Raw genomic sequence first — 25108 nt, 5'->3', positions numbered from 1 at the left:
TCTTGGGGCTATCGGTTTGTTCATCATTGGTTCTAAATTAGCGTTTTTGATCATATCCATAGTATGAAGCTGGTTTGCGGCTGTGTTTGCCATTGTATGTCGATGTTGTACCAATTGCATTCCAATCGCCTCTCGGTTTTGTTGGGCTATATTTGGACCCCCGTTACGAGTTGTTTTCTTAAGGATTGCATAAATACCTGGCTTTTTCGTTTTTCTAGTAGACATGGTTTTGGGAAAACTACAATTTGTCGATGAAACCTTGGATATATGGAAGTTGCGTCGGTGATCTAATTTCATTACACCGCGGCATTTCTTATTCAGTTCCTCAATATATGTACTGATTTTTCCTCAGTCCCAGGAGAGTGGTTGGTGTGTTCTCAAAGGTCAGGTATGTTTCGCCCTCTGTCGAATTTTGCAATCTCACTTTGCCTCGCTTTGACATCTTTTTGCTGTCCTCTGTGAATACTGATGTTCGTGTCCTGTTCTGTGGATCCTGAAGCCACTACTTCAAACAATACTTTGATATCTTTCGTGGATCGTTTAATTGATCTTCGTTCCAATTTGATTTTAAGCGATTGTTCCGTTCTTGGAATGGGGTTAGAGAGGTCTTTGGATAAAGTATTCTGCCAAAATGTGCCGGGAATAGTAATATTTTGTCGTCTTTTGGTTCCAATTGCTTCAATATTTTGTAGACTATTGATTTAACAGAATTCTTAATTGTAAATGTATATTTGGTTTGCAGCCTAACTTCATACAGCTTAGCGTTTTTTGGATTAATTTTATCAATCGTTCAACAAAAAGCGTTATAATCATTAGCAAATGCTATGAATATGTTTATATTGTCGTTTTTTTAATTAAATTATTTCCTGATTAAATATCGAGCCTGATCCAGACGGTTTTTGAGTGTTTTTTATTTGTTATGTGCGTACTTTTCCATAAATTTGACAACACTTATTTCTCAAACACTTAGTTTTTTTGGCCGTTTGTGATTTTGAATACATCGACTGTTGTAATTCTAGAGAATCTGTTTATACATGCTTTCCAGAAAAAATGTATATTGATTTTTTTCATTAAGTACAGTGTCTCTAGAGTTGGTTTGAATTGCGTTGCTGGGTTCAACAAAATCTTCATGAGGTATCCAATAAGATTTCGGAATCAAAGTTTTTAGATTCATATCTTTACCATTACAAGTTTCTCAAGCAGCCGCCTTTTTCTGGGTCTTGTGATGCATATAGGGCCAGAATTCGCGTTGTCTTGGCAACATATGCCTCAAATGGCAGGGTGTGCAAAAAGGAGCGATTCCGAAACGAACTTCAAAATTGATTTGGGAATTGCTACTTGTTCTTCTCCGCTGATACCAGCAGAGCGAATCTGCAGGTATTACCAGAAGCAGTAAAGGTACGGTTTGATGTTCTAAAATTTTTTTGGCATTTTGATGGACCCCAACTTCTTTAATGACAGCGTCCTTCGTTGTTGGTACGGCCAGAAATGACTTTGTAAAAAGCAATGTCATGTTGTTTTTGAAGACTTCTTCCTAAAAATTTTGGTAGCAAGAGACAATGGGGGTTCTGCTTTCGTAGTCCTAGTGACGTTTACGTTAGAGTTGGGCGTAGGATTAAACGTTATGTCTTTGGTAGTGCTCGTTGGATTAGATGGTGTTGCTTTCGTCTCGCTTGTGAATGAATTTATTTCACACCGGTTTTGCAGCTCGTTTGCAATATTTTACAAGCAATTGATTAGTATGACGATTTGAGGTAGAAAACAGTGTAGAATCTTTTGTTTTGCGAGATTTTGTGGACCGAAAGCTATGTTCTTATTTTACTGCGTTAATGTGCTGTAACTGACATCTCGTTGACCGCAAATGAGTGGCAACGGCTGTCACAGATTCGGCGAAAAGTTGCAACCGCAATTCTTTGAGATATTTTTTAATGATTTTTGCTGGTTGATTTGGTTGTAGCAAAACGTATTCGATCAAATAAAATCTAGCAACCGTAATGTTTACAATAGGGAAACCAAATGGTGATAGTCTATAAACCCAACGTGTCAACCTGCTACTATATGATTTATTTGAACGTTGTTATTTTCTTGATAGGTTACAATGCTTGATGGTATGCGATGACCCTAAAAAAAATTGTGCCATTTTGATATCAAGCAATAGTTCCAATCACGGACTGTGGTTAGGGATTTTTGATAGTTCTATGATCATTAGCAGGTGCTGTGATCAAATGTACATTTTAATTTTTTTATATAGAATTTTTACTTCATTCCTAATTAAACATATCGAGCCCGATCTTAGTTGATTTGAGAATTGCTAATCGTTCTTCTACGCTGACACAACCAGAGCAAATCTGCAGGTATTGCCAGATGCAGTAAAGGTACGGTAGGATGTTCCTGAAACTATGCGGGCATTTTGATGGGTACCAACTTCCTTAATGACGGTGTCTTTCGTTGTTGGTGCGGTCAGAAATTACTTCTTAAACAACAGTGTCAGGTTGGTTTTGAAGACTTCTTCATCAAAAGTTTGATGGAAAGGGACAATGGGGGTTCTGCATTCGTAGTCCTAGTGACGATTACATTGGAGTTGGGCGTAGGATTAAACCTTATGTCTTTGGTAGTGCTGGTTGGAGTAGACGGGGTTTCTTTCGTCTCGCTTGTGAATGAATTTATTTCAAACTGGTTTCGCAACTCGTTTGCAATATTTTACAAGCAATCGATTAGTATGACGATTTTAGGTAGAAAACAGTGTGGAATCTTTTGTTTTGCGAGATTTTGTGGACCGAAAGCTATGTTTACATTTTACTGCGTTAATGTGATGTAACTGACATCTCGTTGACCGCGAATGAGTAACAACGGCTGTCACAAATTCGGCGAAAAGTTGCAACCGCAAATTCTTTGAGATATTTTTTTAATGATTTTTGCTTGTTGATTTGGTTGTCGAGAAACGTAGTCAACCAAATCCATTCTAGCAACCGTAATGTTTACAATAAGGAAACCAAATAGTGATAGTCTAAAAACCCAATGTGTCAACTTTATACTATGTGATTTATTTGAACGTTGTTATTTTCCTGATAGGTTACAATGCTTGATGGTATGCTATGACCATAAAACAATTTGTGCCATTTTGATATCAAGCAATAGTTCCAATCACGGACTGTGGTTAGGGAGTTTTAATAGTTCTTAGATCATTAGCAGGTGCTATGATCAAATGTAGTTGATTTTATTTAGAAGTTATTTTTTTAAATAGAATTTTTACTTCGTTCCTATGTAAACATATCGTGCCTGTTCTTAGTTGATTTGAGAATTGCTACTCGTTCTTCTACGCTGACACAACCAGAGCGAATCTGCAGGTATTGCCAGAAGCAGTAAAGGTACGGTATGACGCTCTTGAAACTTTGCGGGCATTTTGATGGACACCAACTTCGCAGACAATGCCGGAAGCAGTGAAGGTACAGATTGACGTCCGTGAACCTATGTTTGTCATTTAGATGGACAGAATCCCAAACTTCCTTAAAGACGGCGTCCTCTGTTGTTGGTACGGCCAGAAATGACTTCTTAAACAACAGTGTCAGGTTGTTTTTGAAGACTTCTTCCTCAAAATTTCGTTGGCAAAAGGCATTGGGTGTTCTGTATTTGAGATCCTAGTGACATTTCTATTAGAGTTGAGCGTAGGATGAAACGTTATGCCATTGGTAGTGCTGGTTGGAGAAGATGGTGTTGCTTTCATCGCGTTTGTGATTGTATTTAATTCACATTGGAGTCGCAACGCGTTTGCAATATATTACCCTGCAATTGATTAGTAATTAATAATTAAACAACGAGGCTGATCTAGAAGGATGTTGAGTGTTTTTCTGTTGTAATGTGCAGAGTTGTCCAAGTTTTTAACAAACTTACTTTTTCGAACACTTTGCTCTTTCTGGCCCGTTGTGATTCTGAATATATCGATTGTTGTATTTTAGAGAATCTTCCATACATGCTTTTCGGAAAACTTTGTCTTTTTTTTATTTTTTATTTTTTGTGTCAAAAAAGTTTGTTTGAGTTTCGTTGTTGGGTTAATAACCATCTTCACAAAGTATCCAAAAATTTTTTGGAATCACAGTTTTTAGATTCATACTCTAACCTTTACACGTTTCTCATGTAGCCGCCTTCTTCAAGATCTAGCAGTGCATATAGGGCCAGAATGCGTGTTGCCGCGGCACTATATGCCACAAATGACAGGGTGTGTAAAGTGGAGCAATTCCAAAAAAATTCTAAATTGGTTTGAGTGACCAGAGCGAATCTGCATGTATTGCCAGAAGCAGTGCAGGTACGGTTTGATTTTCTTGAAATTTTGTTGGCAATTTGATGGACACCAATTTCTTTAATGACGGCGTCCTTCGTTGTTGTTACGGCTGGAAATGACTTCGTAAACAACAATGACAGGTTTTTTTGAAGACTTTGTCCTCAAAATTTTGGCGGCAAGAGACAATGGGGTTCCGTATTTTGAGTCCTAGTGAAGTTTACGTTGGAGTTGGACGTAGGATGAAACATTACGCCTTTGGTAGTGCTAATTTGGAGAAGATGGTGTTGCTTTCGTCTCGCTTGTGAATGAACTTATTGCACACTGGATTCTTAACCCGTTTGCAATATATTAACAAGCAACTGATTATTACGACGAATTGAGGTAGAAAACCATGGAGAGTTGTTTGTTTTGCGAGCGTTCGTGGCCCGAAAGCAATGTTCACAAAATTAATGTGCTTTAATTGACATCTTGTTGAACGCAAAAGAGTAACAATGTCTGTCACAAATTCTCCGAATGTTTTCATTTGCTAATTACTTGAGACTTTGGTAAATATTATTGCTTTTTGGTTTGGCTGTAGCAGAAAGGTGATAGTCGATAAACCCAAAGAGTCAATCTGCTACTATGTGATTTATTTGAGTGTTGTTATTTCTTGATAGGTTAGAATGCTTAATGTCAATTGATGACAGTGAAGAAATTTTCGGCCAATTTGATATCAAGCTATCGTTCCGATTGCAAACTGGGGTTAGAGAGTTTTGATAGCTCTATGATCAAATACAGGTGCTTTGATTAAATGTATATTTTTCTAATAAGAAATTTACACTTCATTCCTAATTAAACATTGAGCCTGATCTAGACAGTTATTTAGTGATTTTCTGTTGGTATGTGCGTAACCTTTTGTATGTTTGAAATCAGTTTACTTTTTGGAAAACTTTGCTTATTCGTGCCATTTGCGTTTATTAATACTTCGACTGTGGTATATTTGGAGATTCTGTCCACACATGCTTTCCAAATAATTTAAATCTTGATTTTCTTATTAGATATTGGGCCACCAAAAAATCCCTAAATTTCCTTGTCAGATTCAAGACAATCTTCATAAGGTATCCTATGAACTTTCGGAATAACTAAATTTAGATTCCAACCTATGTCACTATGTCAGTTCACGTTTAACAGGTAGCCCCTTTTTTGAGGATATCGCTGTGCAAAAGGAGTCAAAATGCGCATTGGCCCGGCTAGATATACCTCAATTGCATCAATTGCAGGTGTGTTACGTGGAGCAATTCCAAGACAACCTCCTAAAATTGTGTGAGAATTTTGACTCGTTTGTCCACGCAGACACAATCAGAGCACGTTTGCAAAAATGACAGGAGCAGTGAAGGTGACGGTTGACGTCTGTGAACCTATGTTTGTTATTTTGATGGACACAATCACAAAATACAATGACGGCATCCTTTGTTGTTGGTATGGCCAAAAATGACTTTGTAAACAACAGTGTTAGGTTGTTTTTGAAGAATTGCTCCTCAAAAATTTGATGGCAACAGACAATGGGGGATCTGTATTCGTAGTCCTAGCGCCGTTTACGTTAGAATTGGGCGTAGGATGACACGTTACGCTTTTGGAAGTGCTAGCTAGAGTAGTTGATGTTGCTTTTGTCCTGCTTGTGAATGAACTTAATGCACAGTGGATTTTTAACCGTTTGCAATATATTACCAAGCAACTGATTAGTAAGACGAATTGAGGTAGAAAACAATGGAGAATCGTTTGTTTTGTGAGCGTTTGTGGCCCGAAAGCAATGTTCATAAAAATAATGTGCTGTAATTGACATCACGTTGACCGCGGAAGTGTAACATCGGCTGTCACAGATTCTCCGATTGTTTGCAATTGCTAATTCCTTGCAATATTTGGTAATTATTATTGCTTGTTGATTTGACTGTCGCAAAATGAAGTCTACTTAATCCATTTTAGCAACAAGAATGTTTTCAAAATTGAAACCAAATTGTGACAGTCTATAAAGTCAAGTGTCAACTTGCTACCATATGATTTATTTGAACGTTGTTGTTTCAAGATATGTTAGTTCCTGATATGTTATTTCCTGAACGTTGTTATTTCCTGATATTTTACTTCCTGATATTTTGCGCCAATTCGATACCAGGGGACTATCCCATCGGGGACTGGATTTAGAGTGATTTGATAGCTCGAGCCTGATCTAGACGGATATTTATTGGTTGTCTTTTGTTATGTACCTAACCCTCTATAAGTTTGAAATCAGATTATTTTTTGGAACACTTTACTTTTTCGTGACGTTTTCGTTTGTGAATACTTCGACTGTTGTATATTTGGAGATTCTGCCTATAAATGCTTTCCAGAAAATTTATATCTTGATTTTCTGATTAGATATTGGGCCTCCAAAAATTGCTTACATTTCCTTGTCAGGGTCAAGACAATCTTCATGAAGTATCCAATAACATTTTGGAATTACAATTTTTACATCACATCTATGTCAGTACACGTTTCACATGTAGCCCCTCTTTTGAGGATGTTGTTGTGCATAAAGACCCAGAATGTGCGTTGCCTCGGCCAGATATACCCAATTGCAGATGTGTTCCTTGCAGCAATTCCGAGACAACCTCCTGAATTTGTTTGTGAATTTTGTCTCCGTTATCCACGCAGACACGATCTTGGCAAACTTGCAGATAATGCTAGAAGCAGTGAAGTTACGGGTTGACGTCCGTGAACCTATGTTTGTTAGTTTGATGGACGCAATCACAAATATCCTCAATGACGGCATTCTTCGTTGTTAGTATGGCTAGAATTGACTTTATAATTTTTTTGAAATGAGCAGAGTCAGTTTTTTCTTGAAGACTTTTTTTCTCAAATATTCGAAGGCCGGAGAAGATGGGGGTTCTGCATTTGTAGTCCCAGCGATAGAGTTGGCCGTAAAGCGTTAGAGTGGGCCGTAAAGCGAAACAATACACCTTTGATAGTGGTGGTTAGAGTAGATGAAGATGCATTCAAATCGCTCGTGGATGAATTCATTTCAATTTAGACTAGCAACGAATTTTCTCGGTTTTTTGCCAAGCAACTGATCAGTACAACAGTTTATTACAGAAATACGCGGAAAATTGTTTATTTGGCGAGTTTTCGTGTCGCAAATGGAATGTTTACATATCAACGCGTGATTGTGCTGTGACTGACCTTTCGTTGACGGAGAATGAGTAAAAACTTCTTCAACTGCGTCACATATGCGGCTAATGTTTGGAACCGCGAAATCTATTTTAAAATATTTTTGATTTAAAATTATTTGTAAATTTTTGGGAAAATGTTGGATTTTTTAATTAGTTGACATGGCCCGTTGCAATTAGAATAGATATCTGTCATATTTGATTTTGAGTTTAGAACAAAGGAAACTGAAGGTATACTCAATTTGACTCCTTGTTTCAAATAAACGTCATTGTTTCAAAAATTGAATTGTTCACGTCCCTTCTTTTGCAAAACGTAACATTTCATTACAATTCATGTCCAAAATATATCGAATTTCAACATCGAAGACAACATGGATGAGTAAATGCAAAACTGGCCAAAAAATTTTATGTCTGGTTAATGAAATGGCCGATGTTTGAAGAACTGTATGACTTCATTGTAAGACTCTATAAAACGCAACTACCCATTGTGAAGGGAAGGCATAGCCATTCTCAAAGAATTGACAAATTAAAGGTTATTCTGTTAGTTGAATATGGGAAGCTAGTGTGTTTCAAAATATGTTAAAACTGATGCATATAATTTGATTCAAGCAATTCCTTGCAAACATAATAAATAGATAATAAAGGGCTTTGTACACCATCCGGCAACGATGAATGTAGATCGGAAAATAGAGGATGATGAATAGCACTTAGCCGTTTGCTGCACTCCAAGCTGTTCCCCTCCAGACAGTGTAAAGACGGCCCGGTTACAAAAAAAGGTAACAAAACGAAAAGAAAACACCTTTACATATATATATATATAGCACACATAAGGAACTGGTATGAAAATATTAAAATAAAAAAGTACAATCAAGGAATACGCAAAGGAATAAAATTAAACAGTCAAACACTCAGTACAGCCTTCCCTCCTCCACGACGGCGCTAATCAAAATCTCACTGAAAACAAGAGGCTTGGGGAGCGACATCCTCTCAAGCCGAGAACACAGCTCAGAAGTGCCAAGCTGAATTTCGTTCGGATGAAGCTTATAATGTCGGCGTACGTCTCTTCGCGTTTTTCGCTGATCTTGGTTGCGAATTGTTTTATAACGCGCGAAGCTGATAGCCCAGCACCGCCCAATCAAGTAATAGCCAGTTCGTTGAAGCTGCTGTGTTTGATTTCGCGGATTCGCTCTTCGTACTGATTTCGCTTGATTCTCTTGTGATATTTGTATGCAACTTTTATGGTGTAAGAGCAGCTCATCGCATGAGGGTTAAAAAACTTCACAAGGAAGAAAGAAAGATTAAAGCGGGAGCCCCACAGACTGTATGCTTTGATCTCCATTCAAGCGTCGTCATCAGTTGTAGTGCAATTACTCAAGAAAATTTCTCCAGCGAGCGACTGAGGTTTTGACTCTATCTGGACATCGTGGCAAACGTCATCCATCAATTTTGAAAACACGTTTCTTTTTTCGTTGTGTCGTAGTTGCGTATACCCGCAATTGGCTTAATGTAGGGAATGAGTGAGGCTAAATTTTTTCACGCATGGGCGTATAGCTGGCACGTTCTTCCCTTCCCAGGTATTGTGAAGTGCTATACCATCATGGAACTCAGTCTTCGTGAGGTAGAAACCATGTTTTGATAACGGAAGCGCGTTAAGCTAGCTAGATGCTCCTTTTTCCGAGGCCAGCTGGATGGTATACTTCATTTCTGGTAGATTGTTTTCGATTCTAGATTTTTTTGAGATAAGTTCACGTTGCATGTCTGCTTTCTGTCTGAGACTGATCTTGGTTTGTTCTAAATCAAATTGTTGAAATTCGAATGCATTAATATTGAATGACGCCAATGGACTTGAGAACTCAATTGATCGCTCAAAATTTTTAGGGTCATCTGGTGGGAGGGTGATTTTAAGCCCACCCATTCTGAGAGGGAGAGAAGAAAGTTCTCTTTTCCCTCTTTCCTCTTGGATTATTTCTTTGCCGACAATGTTCGGTTTGACTTGGCAAAACCACTCGCCACCTTGTCCAAAACCCGTCCATGGAAAGTGTAGTACGCGAGAGGAAACTCAACTTCTGTTGAACACCCTTCGTCAAACATGCAGAGAATTCATGGGAGAGGTGAAAGCAAATTGACCAAGTCTGTCAAAACATTTTGTATATTTAATTTCTACATATTTCAGAAAATTTGTACTGGCCTCAGTGCTTCCGATAACTGATCCCAGGACTCGAGCACCCTGTGTGATTTCCACAGTTGTGCCTGCAAACACTGTTGACGCTTGGCGCTCGCCTCCTGGCTTAATTATCAGTTGACCCTTCGGAGGATTGACAAGATGAGTGATCTTGTCGAAGAGTGAGCTTGTCGAAAGAGTTTCCTGATACCTTTCAACTTAGTGACCACGCTACCATCATCAGCATACCGTGCTGAGGCTGGAAGTTGTCCCAAAAATTATCCTAAGGTTTGGAAACGGAACGTTCGGGGTCGTCCGATGTTGCAGGATCTATGAGTGCAGTGTCGGTAACGGTCAAAGCATTGTGTGGTGCCGGCGTTGCTATTGCTGTTTCGGCGGTTGCGGTGAACTCAGAGCAGCTTTCGCAGCTGAAGTTTTTGGTTCATTCTTTCGCTGCGGCTGGACCACTGCATTTCACGTGAAAATATTTATAATAGTTATGACACCAAACGTCTCCCCTACGTAGGGGACCCTTGCAGAGTGGACAATGGATGTGATCAGCCATCAGGCTACGCGCTAGGAATGGGGAAGGCTGCACTTAGGGGGAATAGATTGGGGAATTGCAAATGTTCAATTCAGGATAGATCAAATCATGCGCGGCATCTTGTGTTAACTTCCAAATGCTGGAAGAAAGTCATCGTACTCATCGGGAGCAGTACATATGTCAGAAAGTCTAAACGCCCCAAGTTTATCAACATAAAGGCTTTAATTAATAATTGCAGACTTGAGTGTTTCAACAATTACCAAATATCTCTCCATATCAATAACAATTTCTAAAACCTTTCATTTTGCTTGTGAAAATGAGTTCTGTTTGTTCGCAAGAGTGCCTGGTTCGTCGTCCTACCATGCTTTAATACGCTAAGAACAGAATCTTCAGAAAAAACATGTTCTTGTCTCCAGTTTTTCCAAAGGAACATGCGACAACATTTCATTGTGAATGTAAACTGCAGAGGTTTTGAGAAAGGTCGTATCAATTGCGCATCGTTTGCCGCCACCTTTTTCGCATGAAGACGTTTTTTAAGAGTTTTTATTTTGTAATGCTCGTTAGCGTCTGATATTACTGAAAATTTATTAAAACCTTTTCTTAAGAAAATACAAGGAAGAACACCACTGAGTCACGTTGCCGCATGTAACGATATCACTGGTAGGTTTTCCAATAAAATAACTTTTATATGGATTTGTCAAGGGAATCTTCTGGCAATAATTTGACTTGCCGCATTCTCCGTGCGTCCAATTATTACTGGCTTGTTTTTGTAATGGTATCCCGTTCGTTTTTACCACGTATTCTTGGCTGATTTTTTGATGTTTAGATTGCGGAAGCGAGATATTGATCCCATCTTTTGAATCAGTGTACTCAAAAAAACGGATGGAGGTGGCTCAAAGATGGCGAGCCAGCTATTGTAGCGGACGCTCCAATTCTCAAACTAACATCATTTTTACAAATAATTTTGCTATTGACCTCGAGTAAGACTGATTTTGTGTGGATTATTATTATTATTATTATTATTATTATTATTATTATTATTATTATTATTATTATTATTATTATTATTATTATTAATATTATTATTATTATTATAGGTTCACGCACCATTTACAAACTCAAAAGTGCTTTCAAAATCAAATATTATATGAAAAAAAGTTTTAAGTTTTTTGCGATAATCACATTAATCACATTCATGGGTAGTAGTTTCATCTCAGAAGGCATCATATTCCATTTGAAAGGAACAGCAAAACTAAATGACCTTCGCCCAAATGCAGTTGTAACATTAGGAACCTTCAAAATGTACGCATATTGGCATCTATTCACCTTATCTTATCGGAAAAATAATGCGCCAAGATACATCGGAATATTCCACGGATAGTGCGCTAAGCGGTGACCAAAAATTAGAATTTTGTAGAGGATACGTTGTTTCATGGGTAGCCAATGAAGCTCTTTTATATAGTTTGCTGTTGGTGAACCAGGTGCTAGCCTAAAAATGAGACAACATGCTGAGTTCACTGTATTCTGTAACTTCTGTATAATATACACAGATAGTCCATAGTACATTGAGTTGCAGTAATCTAGTCGCGAGAGATTCATTACTCGAACTATCTCTATCAACGAACTTCAAGTTACAACGAAGTAACATTGTTAGAAACATTGGCATCTGTTGGAAGTTCAATATTGCTTTTTAAACTATTCTTTCTACTAATAAACCTGTCTTCAGCTTTTTCGAGTTTAATTGGAGCTTAGCACCACTGAACCACTTTTGGAGTCGTAAGTATCAAATCAAAAGCCCCTTAATTTATCGAAGCATGGTACCCAAAAAAGATAACAGTGTCATTGGCATAAAAATGATAATTGACTTGAAGACGTTCAGTCAAATCTTTCAGAGGAACAAGATAGCATGAAAAATGAACGGGATGTAGAACAGATCCTTGAGGAACACCCGTTCTTATAGTTCTTGGAATCGAATATACACCATTAATCAACACTTTCTGAGATCTACTACTCAGATAACTAATTAAAACGCTAAGCACTTCATCTTTGAAACCCAATATTGTTTCAAGAATTGCAAGAAGTAATTCATTATCGAGAGTGTCAAAGGCAGCTGATAGATCAAATCCAATATAAAATGTGCTTTTTGTCCTATCTAAATTGAGGAGAAAATCATTTGTCACCTTACCAGCGCTGTTTCTGTAGAAAAAAACTTCCTGTCGACACTTTGGTATTTGCTAAAGAGACTATTCTGTTGGAAGTGTTCACGCATTTGCATGAAATCCGCCCGTTCTAATAGATGTGACGTGCAACTTAGGTTTGAGATAGGTCAATAATTTGAAAACTCTTTATCGTCAAAATTTGATTTCTTCAAGTGAGGCTTAACAATGGCCATTTTAAAGCACTGGGGGATGCATCCCGCCCTCATCGCAAGATTAAGAAGCTTCGAAAGGTAGAAAAAATAATAATCTGGAAAAGACTTTACAAGATGTGTCGGAATGATGTCCAGTGGAGATGTACTGTTTGACGAAGCCAAAATCAAATCTCTAAACTAAATTCTCGACAACTCTGTGAATGAAGTAATTTAGTTAACTTCAGTTTTCAGAACTTCAGGACCTATCGCAGTGGGAATTCATGCAATAATACTTTCCACGTTAGATATAACGAACTCGTTGAAGTTGTTTGCAAGCTGTGTTTTGTTTTCATATTTCGAGAGCTGTTCTACATCTTGACCATGAAGCAAGCTTAAGGTGGCAAACTTTTGGGTAACATTTTCATATTAAGTTTTCAGTACAGATGTTTTCGACTTTATGTATTTACGTTCTGCTTTTCTCTTCTTTCGTTTCAATCTCAAAAGCTCGTCGTCAAAGAATGGGCATTGATGTTTAATAAATGTTTTTATTTTGAGTGGTAGAATTTTTTTGAGTGGTACATTGATGTTTAGTAGATGTTTTTATTTTGAGTGTTAGATCAAAAAACAACTTAAAATCGTACTGTTGGTCTATCTCTTGAACACGAAGCTAAAATTTTTGGGTGAAAACAATTTCAAATGTTATAGGCAGAGTGTGTTTCTTAAAAAAATCTAAATTGTCTCTTGTAGCGTCCGATCCGATTCTCAGACTTGCGTCATTGTTACAAGTAATTCTGCATTTGGTCTCGAATAAGGTTGATTTTGCAACGTATGCTTTTAATCCATCGTCGTTTTTCAGGATCATTTTTTTGGGAAATCCAGCTTATGTTCTCTCTTCTCTATTATAAGAAGTTGCTTCTGATTTCCAATTTTGACACAATTTGTATAGCTGCACATTAAGCACTTGGTAAAATGAGTGGTGTTAGCGTGGTTTATTTATAAATGGTAGATAACTTTTCTCACAGCTATTCTCAAGTTGGCTTCGAACTTCAACTTTTCATAAACATAGTTTGTGAAATTTGCCGAATTGTTTTCAAGCAATATTTTCACAAAAGCAGAAAAGTCTGGAAGGACATTAAAGTCACTTTTTTATCACTAACTTTAATAATTCTAACTCCTGAAACTGTACCTCAAATGCTTTGTCTTTGAGGGACATTCATCTTTGCCGGATGGTGTACACGGTCCTTTCTATATATATATTGTTAATCTTTGGAACCTAGCTCAAAAAAATTTTGTGACAATATTGACCATGTGATCTATTCATTCTGTCCCGGCAGATCCAGTAAATCTGTTTTTTTGTCTTTGTCTCAAAAAACTTTGTCGTTGGATCCTATCAGACTTTGGAACCTTTAAAAATGATAAATGACTTCAAGACACTCAAACAGATCTTCCAGAGGAACAAGATAGCATGAAAAAAGAACGATATCTAGAACAGATCTTTGAGGAACATCCGTTTTTATTGTTCTTGGCATCAAATATTCACCATCAAACAACACTTTTTTAGATCTACTACTCAGATAACTATTTATAATACTTCAAGATTTAAAAATTATTCAAAATTGTTTCGAGAATTGAAAGAAGTAATTCATTATCGACAGTGTCAAAGGAAGCTGATAGATCAAATCCAATATAACAAGCGCTTTTTGTCCTATCTAAATTGAGGAGCAAATCATTTGTCACCTCACCAGCGCTGTTTCTGTAGAAAAAAACTTCCTGTAGGCACTTTGGTATTGGCTAAAGAGACTATTCTTTTCGAGGTGTTCACGCTTTTGCATGACATCCGCTTGTTCTAATAGTTGTGAAATGCAACTTGGGTTTGAGATAGGTCCATAATTTTAAAACTCTTCATTGTAAGAATTTGCTTTCTTCAAGTAGGGCTTAACAATTGCCATTTTAAAGGACTGGAAGAAACATCCCGCCTTCAGTGCAATATTAGGATGTTTTGAGAGGTTGAGAGAATAATAATCAGGAAATGACTTTACAAGATGTGTCGGAATGATGTCCAGTGGAGATGTACTGTTTGACGAAGCCGAAATCAAATCTCTAAACAAAATTCTCGACAACTCTGTGAATGAATAAATTTAGCTAACTTCAGTTTTCAGAACTTCAGGACCTATCGCAGTGGGAATTGATGCAATAATACTTTCCACGTTAGATATAACGAACTCGTTGAAGTTGTTTGCAAGCTGTGTTTTGTTTTCAAATTTCGAGAGCTGTTCTACATCTTGACCATGAAGCAAGCTTAAGGTGGCAAACTTTTGGGTAACTTTTTCATATTCAGTTTTCAGTACAGATGTTTTCGACTTTATGTATTTACGTTCTGCTTTTCTCTCATTTCGTTTCAATCTCAAAAGCTCGTCGTCAAAAAATGGGCATTGGTGTTTAATAAATGTTTTTATTTTGAGTGGTAGAATTTTTTTGAGTGGTACATTGATGTTTAGTAGATGTTTTTATTTTGAGTGTTAGATCAAAAAACAACTTAAAATCGTACTCTTGGTCTATCTCTTGAACACGAAGATAAAATTTAAGGGTGAAAACAATGTCAAATGTTATAAGCAGAGTTTGTTTCTTAAAAAAAATCTAACTTGTCTGTTGTAGCGTCCGATACGATTCTCAGATTTGCGTCATTGTTACAAGTAATTTTGCATTTGGTCTCGAATAAGGTTGATTTTGCAACGTATGCTTTTAATCCATCGTCGTTTTTCAGGATCTTTTTTTTGGGAAATCCAGCTTCTTAAGCCTGTTCTCTCTTCTCTATGTATAAGAAACTGCTTCTGATTTCCAATTTTGACACAATTTGTGAAGCTGCACATTAAGCACTTGGTAAAATGAGTGGTGTTAGCGTGGTTTATTTATAAAGGATAGATAACTTTTCTCACAGCTATTCTCAAGTTGGCTTCTAACTTCAATTTTTCATAAACGTAGTTTGTGAAATTTGCCGAATTGTTTTCAAGCAATATTTTCACAAAAGCAAAAAAAATTAGGATGGACATTAAACTCACTCTTTTATCCACTAACTTTAATAATTCTAACTCCTAAAACTGTCGCTCAAAAAGCTTTGTCTTTGGGGGACATTCGTTTTTGCCGGATGGTGTACACGGTCCTTTCTATATATATATATATATATATATATATATATATATATATATATATATATATATATATATATATATATATATATATTGTTGATCTTTGGAACCTATCAGACTGTAGCCTATCAGAGGTTTTACTAGTTTACTAGGTAGTGTAAATCTCAGAAAACTTCATAGCTCAACAAAATTTTGTGACACTATTGACCCTGTGATCTTTTCATTCTGTCCCGGCAGATCCAGTAAAATCTGCTTTTGTCTCGTGCTTTTATGGCTGAAAGCTCTCGGAGGGCAGGCATCAAGCGGCCGAGCAGCTCTTAGAGCCTTACTAGTCACTAAGTGTCTGTTGCACCAAAACTTGTTTTGAGGAGACAATTTCCCAGTATAAGGGGTGGTTCTTAGTCATGATCGCGCTTCCACCTCCAACCTGTTGATTTGGAGCCCCTCTCGTTCAGCTCTCGCGCACAACCCTGCCACACCCTTGTTTACCCTCCCCCCCATCGGTTAACCCCTACAACCCCAATGCTAGCATCCCTAAGCATCAGCTGGCTACTACTGAAGCCAAAAGCTTGCCCGTCGTTTGAGGGCAATTTGCACGAAGTTAAGTCGTTTATTAATGTCCACAATTAAAATTATTTTGTATTGTATCCCCTCTGAATTGTTACTTGAAAAAATTTTTCTTTAGTGGTTGGCTTACTCGTCTATTTCTTTACTTGTTTGTCCCAGCCACATGATAACTGACCCCTATTCCTGACCGGTGTCTAAATCCTTTTGGCAACCTAACTTCAATGTCTTTTTGTGTCGAATATGTAACGCTTTTAACCGAGTTTTCAGCGAAATGGGCATCTACAGAGGGCAGATTGTTCTATTGAACGTCGAAAAAATAGAGATAAAATTTCAAGAAGTTTAACTTTAGACCTTTTATTTTGAGCGAAATCTAGACAACAACAAAGCACCAGGGCCAGGATACATCAATGCTTGGGCATTGATTTCCGGAAAATATGCTATTGGGACACATCTTCAGATTATATTTAACGATTGTATTCAAGAGAATGTTTTTCCGACAATTCTTAAGGATGCACACATCACACCAGTAGGACATGGAGAAGCCAATGACGAAGAAACTTCTGACAGAGATGTACCAAAACTATTTCCACAGAAGCTACAACGAACTCGACAGCTGCACTTGGAGACTTCTATGCAACTCTGGAATCTGCAATCCAATGAAAAAACTCGGGCCAAACGAAAACTGAAGAGTTCCAAAAACCGAGGGCTCCGACCCTAAAGACTCTCCTACTACTACTACTACTACTACTACTACTACTACTACTACTACTACTACTACTACTACTACTACTACTACTACTACTACTACTACTACTACTACTACTACTACTACTACTACTACTACTACTACTACTACTACTACTACTACTACTACTACTACTACTACTACTACTACTACTACTACTACTACTACTACTACTACTACTACTACTACTACTACTACTACTACTACTACTACTACTACTACTACTACTACTACTACTACTACTACTACTACTACTACTACTACTACTACTACTACTACTACTACTACTACTACTAACTACTACTACTACTACTACTACTACTACTACTACTACTACTACTACTACTACTACTACTACTACTACTACTACTACTACTACTACTACTACTACTACTACTACTACTACTACTACTACTACTACTACTACTACCTACTACTACTACTACTACTACTACTACTACTACTACTACTACTACTACTACTACTACTACTACTACTACTACTACTACTACTACTACTACTACTACTACTACTACTACTACTACTACTACTACTACTACTACTACTACTACTACTACTACTACTACTACTACTACTACTACTACTACTACTACTACTACTACTACTACTACTACTACTACTACTACTACTACTACTACTACTACTACTACTACTACTACTACTACTACTACTACTACTACTACTACTACTACTACTACTACTACCTACTACTACTACTACTACTACTACTACTACTACTACTACTACTACTACTACTACTACTACTACTACTACTACTACTACTACTACTACTACTACTACTACTACTACACTACTACTACTACTACTACTACTACTACTACTACTACTACTACTACTACTACTACTACTACTACTACTACTACTACTATACTACTACTACTACTACTACTACTACTACTACTACTACTACTACTACTACTACTACTACTACTACTACTACTACTACTACTACTACTACTACTACTACTACTACTACTACTACTACTACTACTACTACTACTACTACTACTACTACTACTACTACTACTACTACTACTACTACTACTACTACTACTACTACTACTACTACTACTACTACTACTACTACTACTACTACTACTACTACTACTACTACTACTACTACTACTAACTACTACTACTACTACTACTACTACTACTACTACTACTACTACTACTACTACTACTACTACTACTACTACTACTACTACTACTACTACTACTACTACTACTACTACTACTACTACTACTACTACTACTACTACTACTACTACTACTACTACTACTACTACTACTACTACTACTACTACTACTACTACTACTACTACTACTACTACTACTACTACTACTACTACTACTACTACTACTACTACTACTACTACTACTACTACTACTACTACTACTACTACTACTACTACTACTACTACTACTACTACTACTACTACTACTACTACTACTACTACTACTACTACTACTACTACTACTACTACTACTACTACTACTACTACTACTACTACTACTACTAACTACTACTACTACTACTACTACTACTACTACTACTACTACTACTACTACTACTACTACTACTACTACTACTACTACTACTACTACTACTACTACTACTACTACTACTACTACTACTACTACTACTACTACTACTACTACTACTACTACTACTACTACTACTACTACTACTACTACTACTACTACTACTACTACTACTACTACTACTACTACTACTACTACTACTACTACTACTACTACTACTACTACTACTACTACTACTACTACTACTACTACTACTACTACTACTACTACTACTACTACTACTACTACTACTACTACTACTACTACTACTACTACTACTACTACTACTACTACTACTACTACTACTACTACTACACTACTACTACTACTACTACTACTACTACTACTACTACTACTACTACTACTACTACTACTACTACTACTACTACTACTACTACTACTACTACTACTACTACTACTACTACTACTACTACTACTACTACTACTACTACTACTACTACTACTACTACTACTACTACTACTACTACTACTACTACTACTACTACTACTACTACTACTACTACTACTACTACTACTACTACTACTACTACTACTACTACTACTACTACTACTACTACTACTACTACTACTACTACTACTACTACTACTACTACTACTACTACTACTACTACTACTACTACTACTACTACTACTACTACTACTACTACTACTACTACTACTACTACTACTACTACTACTACTACTACTACTACTACTACTACTACTACTACTACTACTACTACTACTACTACTACTACTACTACTACTACTACTACTACTACTACTACTACTACTACTACTACTACTACTACTACTACTACTACTACTACTACTACTACTACTACTACTACTACTACTACTACACCAATTTTCAAGAAAGGAGATGTTTCTGTTTTAACTAATTATCGTCCAATTTCTGTAACACAAACTTTCGCAAACAAAGTTTTTGAAAGGCTCTTACTTAATCAGCTAGTAGAATATTTTGAGAAATGGGCGCTCTTGAACAAAAAATAATTCGATTACCAATCTCGAAATTCGTCTACTGATGCTGTGCTTTACATTATTGAAAAAATAAAAGGAAATTTGGAAGATAACAACGACACAGGTGATGTGTTTTTAGATCTTGCAAACGCTTTCAATTCAATTTCAAATGAGATCTTTCTAAAAAAACTGAAAATTTCAACCTCTCAATCAACAGTTTTACTTCTCAAATCTTTTCTCGAAAATCGAACACAAGGCGTAAAACTGGGTATTGTCTTATCAGATAAAATAACTATTAACCATAGTGTTCCACAAGGAACTGTTTTAGGACCTCTTATTTTTCCGTTATATGTCAATGATTTTTCTGAAAAGCTGGAAGGTAAAAATGATGATCAATTTGCGGAAGACACTAGTATTATATGCAAATTTGGAAGTAATGAAAATATTCCCCAAAAAATTGAAAAAATAGAACATGCTGACAAATACCTGACAGAGAATCAACTCACTTTAAATGCCGATAAAACAGAGATGCTATTCTTTACAAATCATACCAATTCGGATCCAGAGTTTTCTTTTAAAGGCAAAGTTATCAAACCAGCTCATGCATGTCGTTATCTGGGAGTAAAATTGATTCAAACCTAACCTTTGAAAATCACCCGAACTCAGTTTTAAGCAAAATGGCTAATGCAATTCGTTCTTTGTATCTTGTAAGAAATCAAATACCTTTGAAAGTAAGAATTGGTTTTTTTCAAGTCAGTTGTACTCTCTCATCTTTCTTTCAGTGGAGTATACCTTCAAACTCGTGCAGTGAAAAACATAAACCGCATAAACAGGCAAATTAACTGGGGAATAAAAGTTTGTTATTTTCGTCAAAAATTTGACCACTCCATTGATCTTCTCATTAAGGATCGTATTCTGCCAGCCGAATTGTTTATCTCAAAATTTAGCCTAATTAAGCTAAAAACAGATATAAGACAATGGGAAACAGCCGAAAATTATAAAATGTTTACTAGTCGCAATAACGCTAGACAGAACAAGAGAACAAATCAAATTATTATAAAAAAGAAAACGAAAACAATTCTTTAATCTTGAAAAGCGTTCAAAAATGAGCAAATTGCCCTCTTCAATAAGAACTTTTAACAGTAAAACGTGCTTTAAAAATGTTTTAACCGAGTTTTTGCTCTGTCAACACAAAAAAGTACCCGTTAATAGACAAATAGGAGCCTTCAAATCCTACATAATTTACATGTTTCAAAAAATATTGGAATTGTTGCGCTTTGGCTTGGTTTTGATTAACCCAGGCTTGACTTTGGCAACACTGGGTTTGATGTTAATCAGCAGCTTGCTGTACCGAAAACATTTTTTTGTGATGGGGCAATTCAATATTGTGGGATTGGGTTGGAGCTCATTCACTGAAAATAAAGCAAAGCAATATTTGGACCTTCCCGCACCCCCCCCCCCCCCCCCCCAGTTACAGAGCACGTGCCATTACATAGTAAATCATTATATAAAAGTTGGAAATGTGTAAATTGTAAATTTTGTAATGTAATAATATGCACCCAGTAAGCGGGGGGGGGGGGGCACAAACAGAACAGATCCCAATATTTGTATAAATCAAAATTATGACTCAATTGTGTCTGAAGCGCTTTTTAATGTCCAATTATGCAGATAGTATGTGATTCCTTTGGAGATAAGCGAATATTGGAAGAGAGGAAGATAACGAAAACAATTTGAGTTGAGTGAGAACCTGCACTGACAATGGCGGCACTCTTGTATCTATCGCTTTTGGCATTATCGATCTCTAATGTAGTTTCTTTGTCTAATCTAGCTCTGAAACTCAGAGACGAAAGTGCAATTGCTACTGAATTGGGACAGAGTATGCACGTTGTTCACATTGACATCAATGCTCCAGGATATGAAACAGTGGATGATTTGAAGGAGGCTTTCAAGTTTTTCTTGTTCATAGAGCCCTCAGATGGCAGCGGTCTATTATCGTTCGAGTTGGAGAGTAACAATAGACGAAATATTACCTTAGTTACGAAAGAGGATACCCGGGAAACGAAAGGTGGCACCAAGGGTGGAAATAAAGGAGAGTACACATTGGTTGTCAAGTTCAACAAAGTTGAGAACAGATCTTTTGGCAACTACAAAGCTTGTGTATGTGACCGAAGAAGCACAAATGCTTCCGAAGCTCTTGTATGTGGACATGATTGCCACAAGTTGACATTCACAGTTGAGAACAAATTAGATGAATGCTCAGAAGCGCCTGCTAATTTCTGTGGGAAGATTGCTCTTGGTTATAACTCAGTTAAAACGCTCTTATCAACTGATTTCACCAGCATTAAAAAAGTAGCCGATAGTTTTGTTAAGAATAGCGAAACAGTTTACAATCTGGTTAGCGATAGCTGTCATGTTTTACTTGAACCCACTGTTTGTGTCATGTTTTTACCAAAATGTGTCCGGAATAGGGAAAGTAGAAAGCTAGAGTATACGGGTCTGTGTAAAAAGGACTGTGTAAACATGTTTGATGTCTGCAATGGCTGGGAAACATTACGCAACGCCACTAACGCTGCCAAGCACGTTTATGCAAACCTTTCGGCTGCATTTGAAAACTTAGGATTTGGAGACATCGTTGGCCCAGAGGTTTGTAACAAGCTAATTGATACTAATTGCATATCATTAAATTCTACTCAAATGCGCAACACGATCGAAAAGGTTAACACGACGAAAAATTGCTATAACGAAACAGACCGTGGGGAATCGTATCGAGGGACGCTGACGCATGCTAACGCTTTGAATTGTAAGTCGTGGGACATGATGGGGGAGTATAAAGGCCTTAAAACCTACGCTGTAGAAACTACCTTATACTCTGAACTCTATGACTCCAGAAACTTTTGCAGAAATCCTATTAACCTTACGTCGGGAGAGAGAAAAGAAAAGCCGTGGTGTTTCGTGGGAAGGAATGAATGGAGCTATTGTCATGTTCCAAAATGCGGTCTAAACGATGAAGATAACAGCATCTATGTTTTAATGCATAAACTATCATCACCGCCTGTTGTTCTTATTCTGAGTGGTGTCATTGCGCTCATTATCACTTTTTTCTTTGCTGTTTTTCTCATGCTTCTCAAGTGCCGAAGGAAACAAGAACTACCCGAAGAGCAGTTTTTTAAGAATGTGAAAAATGCCGAATACAATTATGCCAGTCAAGACGAAACGGGAATGTGGAACTATGAGCGGAATCAAATTCAACTCATATCCAAAATTGGACAAGGAGAATTTGGTATTGTTCACAAAGCCGAAATCAGGTTGTCCAATGATCAAGTCATGCAGGTAGCTGTTAAAGCTTTGAGAGTTGAAGCAAGTTCAAGCGAGCAACAACAGTTTCGAAAAGAGGCCGAACTCATGAACAAATTTAGCCATGAAAACATTGTGAAGTTTTGCGGCGTTTGTTTTGAAGGCGCGCCTCATGAGCCTCTGTACATGATATTCGAGTTCATGCCTAACGGTGATCTTCATGAGTACCTGCGAAAGCTGTGTCCGTCTGTTTTGAATAGTATGGATGAAAGAGAAAGTTCCAACGCAATCTCATTGGCTGTTGAAAAGAATCTGGCTCAATTCCATTCGATATCGATCCAAATCGCGAAGGGTCTGGCCTACCTTGCTCAAAAACAGTTTGTCCATCGGGACATCGCGGCTAGGAACGTACTGCTTAGTGAAAACACCAAAGATAATGTTCTGACTGTTAAGCTATCAGATTTTGGACTATCGCGAAGTGTTTACACCAGAAATTACTACAGGATGAAAAGTAAGTCTTTACTGCCAGTTCGATGGATGCCTCCCGAAGCTATTACATACGCAACATTCACAGCAGCAAGTGACGTTTATTCGTTTGGAATTGTGTTATGGGAAATTTTCACTTTCGGAACTCAGCCGTACGAAAGTATACCAAACGAGGACGTGGTGTCGCACATACTAAAGCCAGAAGTTTTGAAACAGCCCATTGGGTGTCCGAATACGATGTACGAAATTATGATGCAATGTTGGAACTATCATTCTAAGAATCGCCCGAGTGCTGAAGAACTGATTGAGAAGCTTCAACATGAAGCTAGCCGATCTCACATGCGATCACCGCCGACGCTTCACCGCGCGCATTTGCCTCAACATAACTACAATAACATGGAGGCAATTGTCAAAAGTAGTCGTCAAAATGCAGCCGCCAAATCTCAAATTTCTCCTGGCAATGGTTCAATTGATCTGAACAAACCAGATAAAGCCTCGCGTTTTGGTGCTGGTATGACAAACCAATCAGTGAAGAACCCTGGCAGAATCATGCGACCTCAATTCCAAATCAGACCTCGTCAAAATTCGACGAATATTCCAAACAAAAATATGATGCGTGGAAACTTCCGCTTTTCGAACGCCAACGCTGCCTGGAGATCGCCTACAGGAACCTTCCCCCCTCAAGTGCAAAACCCTAATGGTCCGCATGGCTTCAATATGTCGGATCTGAGCAGTCGAGGTCTCCCGGCTCAAAAGACCATGAGCTTCGATACAGGTCCGAGGCCACCAAACATCCCTTTGCACGGCTACCCATCCGCAGCCAACCCTACTCAACAACAAGCCACTGGTACACGGGGAGGTCACCCAATGCAATTCCCAATCGTGGCAGGAGGGGCTCAGTTTGGTGGTCCCCCAGGAATGATGCACAAGTTCCCCCCGAACCATGGCATGCAGTCACGGAAGAACTCAGGTCTTCCTTCGCACATGAACAACAACAGAAGTGTTGATCAGTTAAATACTTTCTCAGCATGTTAGCTACTGAAAACATTTGGTCAAACTCTTTTCTCATCAAAGTGAAACTCATAAAGAGCTAATATTATCATAAATCAATTTTCTTTTCAGCTTTACTTAACGCTGCGAATATAACTCATGACTTTTACACACAAATCAAAGGTATTTTGTTAGTGAGTTCTGAGTACTTCGCTGTTACGACAGGTTTTTCTGACACGCCGATTAAAGACTTGTATATCAAGTCCCATAATGGTGCAACGGAAATGGACGTTCGAAACACTTCAAGCTTTTCAATGGGCATCCATTTGGTCATTTGTATGTCAGTGTTTCCTCAATTAACTTCAATCTTATTAGATTTTTTGCATGTTTTAGGTTTGTATTTTGACCTTATATTTGTTTACAATGATATTGAAACGTTCGCTTGCGTTGCAACTTTATGGGGCAGTCTATAATTGCGTCTGATGTTTGAATAATGCATGGACACAAAACCGCAAATGTTGACAAGTTTTTCCATGCTGTATTTTTCTATCGTTTTCTCCATAATTATCATAATCTTATTTTCTTCCTTTCTATTTAGTAATTTCTATTGGTGTCGGATAATTAACAGTAAAAAAACGTGCAGTAATGTCTTAAACCTTGTGCAGTGAGCGATGGACCTTATAAGGGCATAAATACAGGATTGGTGGAGAAATTACAGAAATGAACTACTAAATTATATGATTGAGCTCGTTAGATTCAA

At 37.4% G+C, this 25108-nt stretch overlaps 1 protein-coding gene across 1 annotated transcript; it reads left to right on the top strand.

Moving 5' to 3' along the window:
* Nucleotides 1-21165: 21165 nt before the first annotated feature.
* Nucleotides 21166-24652, top strand: LOC142353504 (muscle, skeletal receptor tyrosine protein kinase-like). Its single transcript, XM_075405755.1, has one exon. It carries the CDS (start codon nucleotides 21337-21339, stop codon nucleotides 24391-24393), a length of 3057 nt encoding a protein of 1018 aa, XP_075261870.1. The 5' UTR covers nucleotides 21166-21336; the 3' UTR covers nucleotides 24394-24652.
* Nucleotides 24653-25108: the final 456 nt, after the last annotated feature.

The sequence above is a fragment of the Convolutriloba macropyga genome, chromosome 14, assembly GCF_964194025.1.
Source record: "Convolutriloba macropyga chromosome 14, txConMacr16.3, whole genome shotgun sequence".
Taxonomy (NCBI): Eukaryota; Metazoa; Xenacoelomorpha; order Acoela; family Convolutidae; genus Convolutriloba; species Convolutriloba macropyga.
The sequence above is the reverse complement of the archived record's forward strand: the minus strand, read 5'-3'. Positions and strand labels throughout refer to the sequence as shown.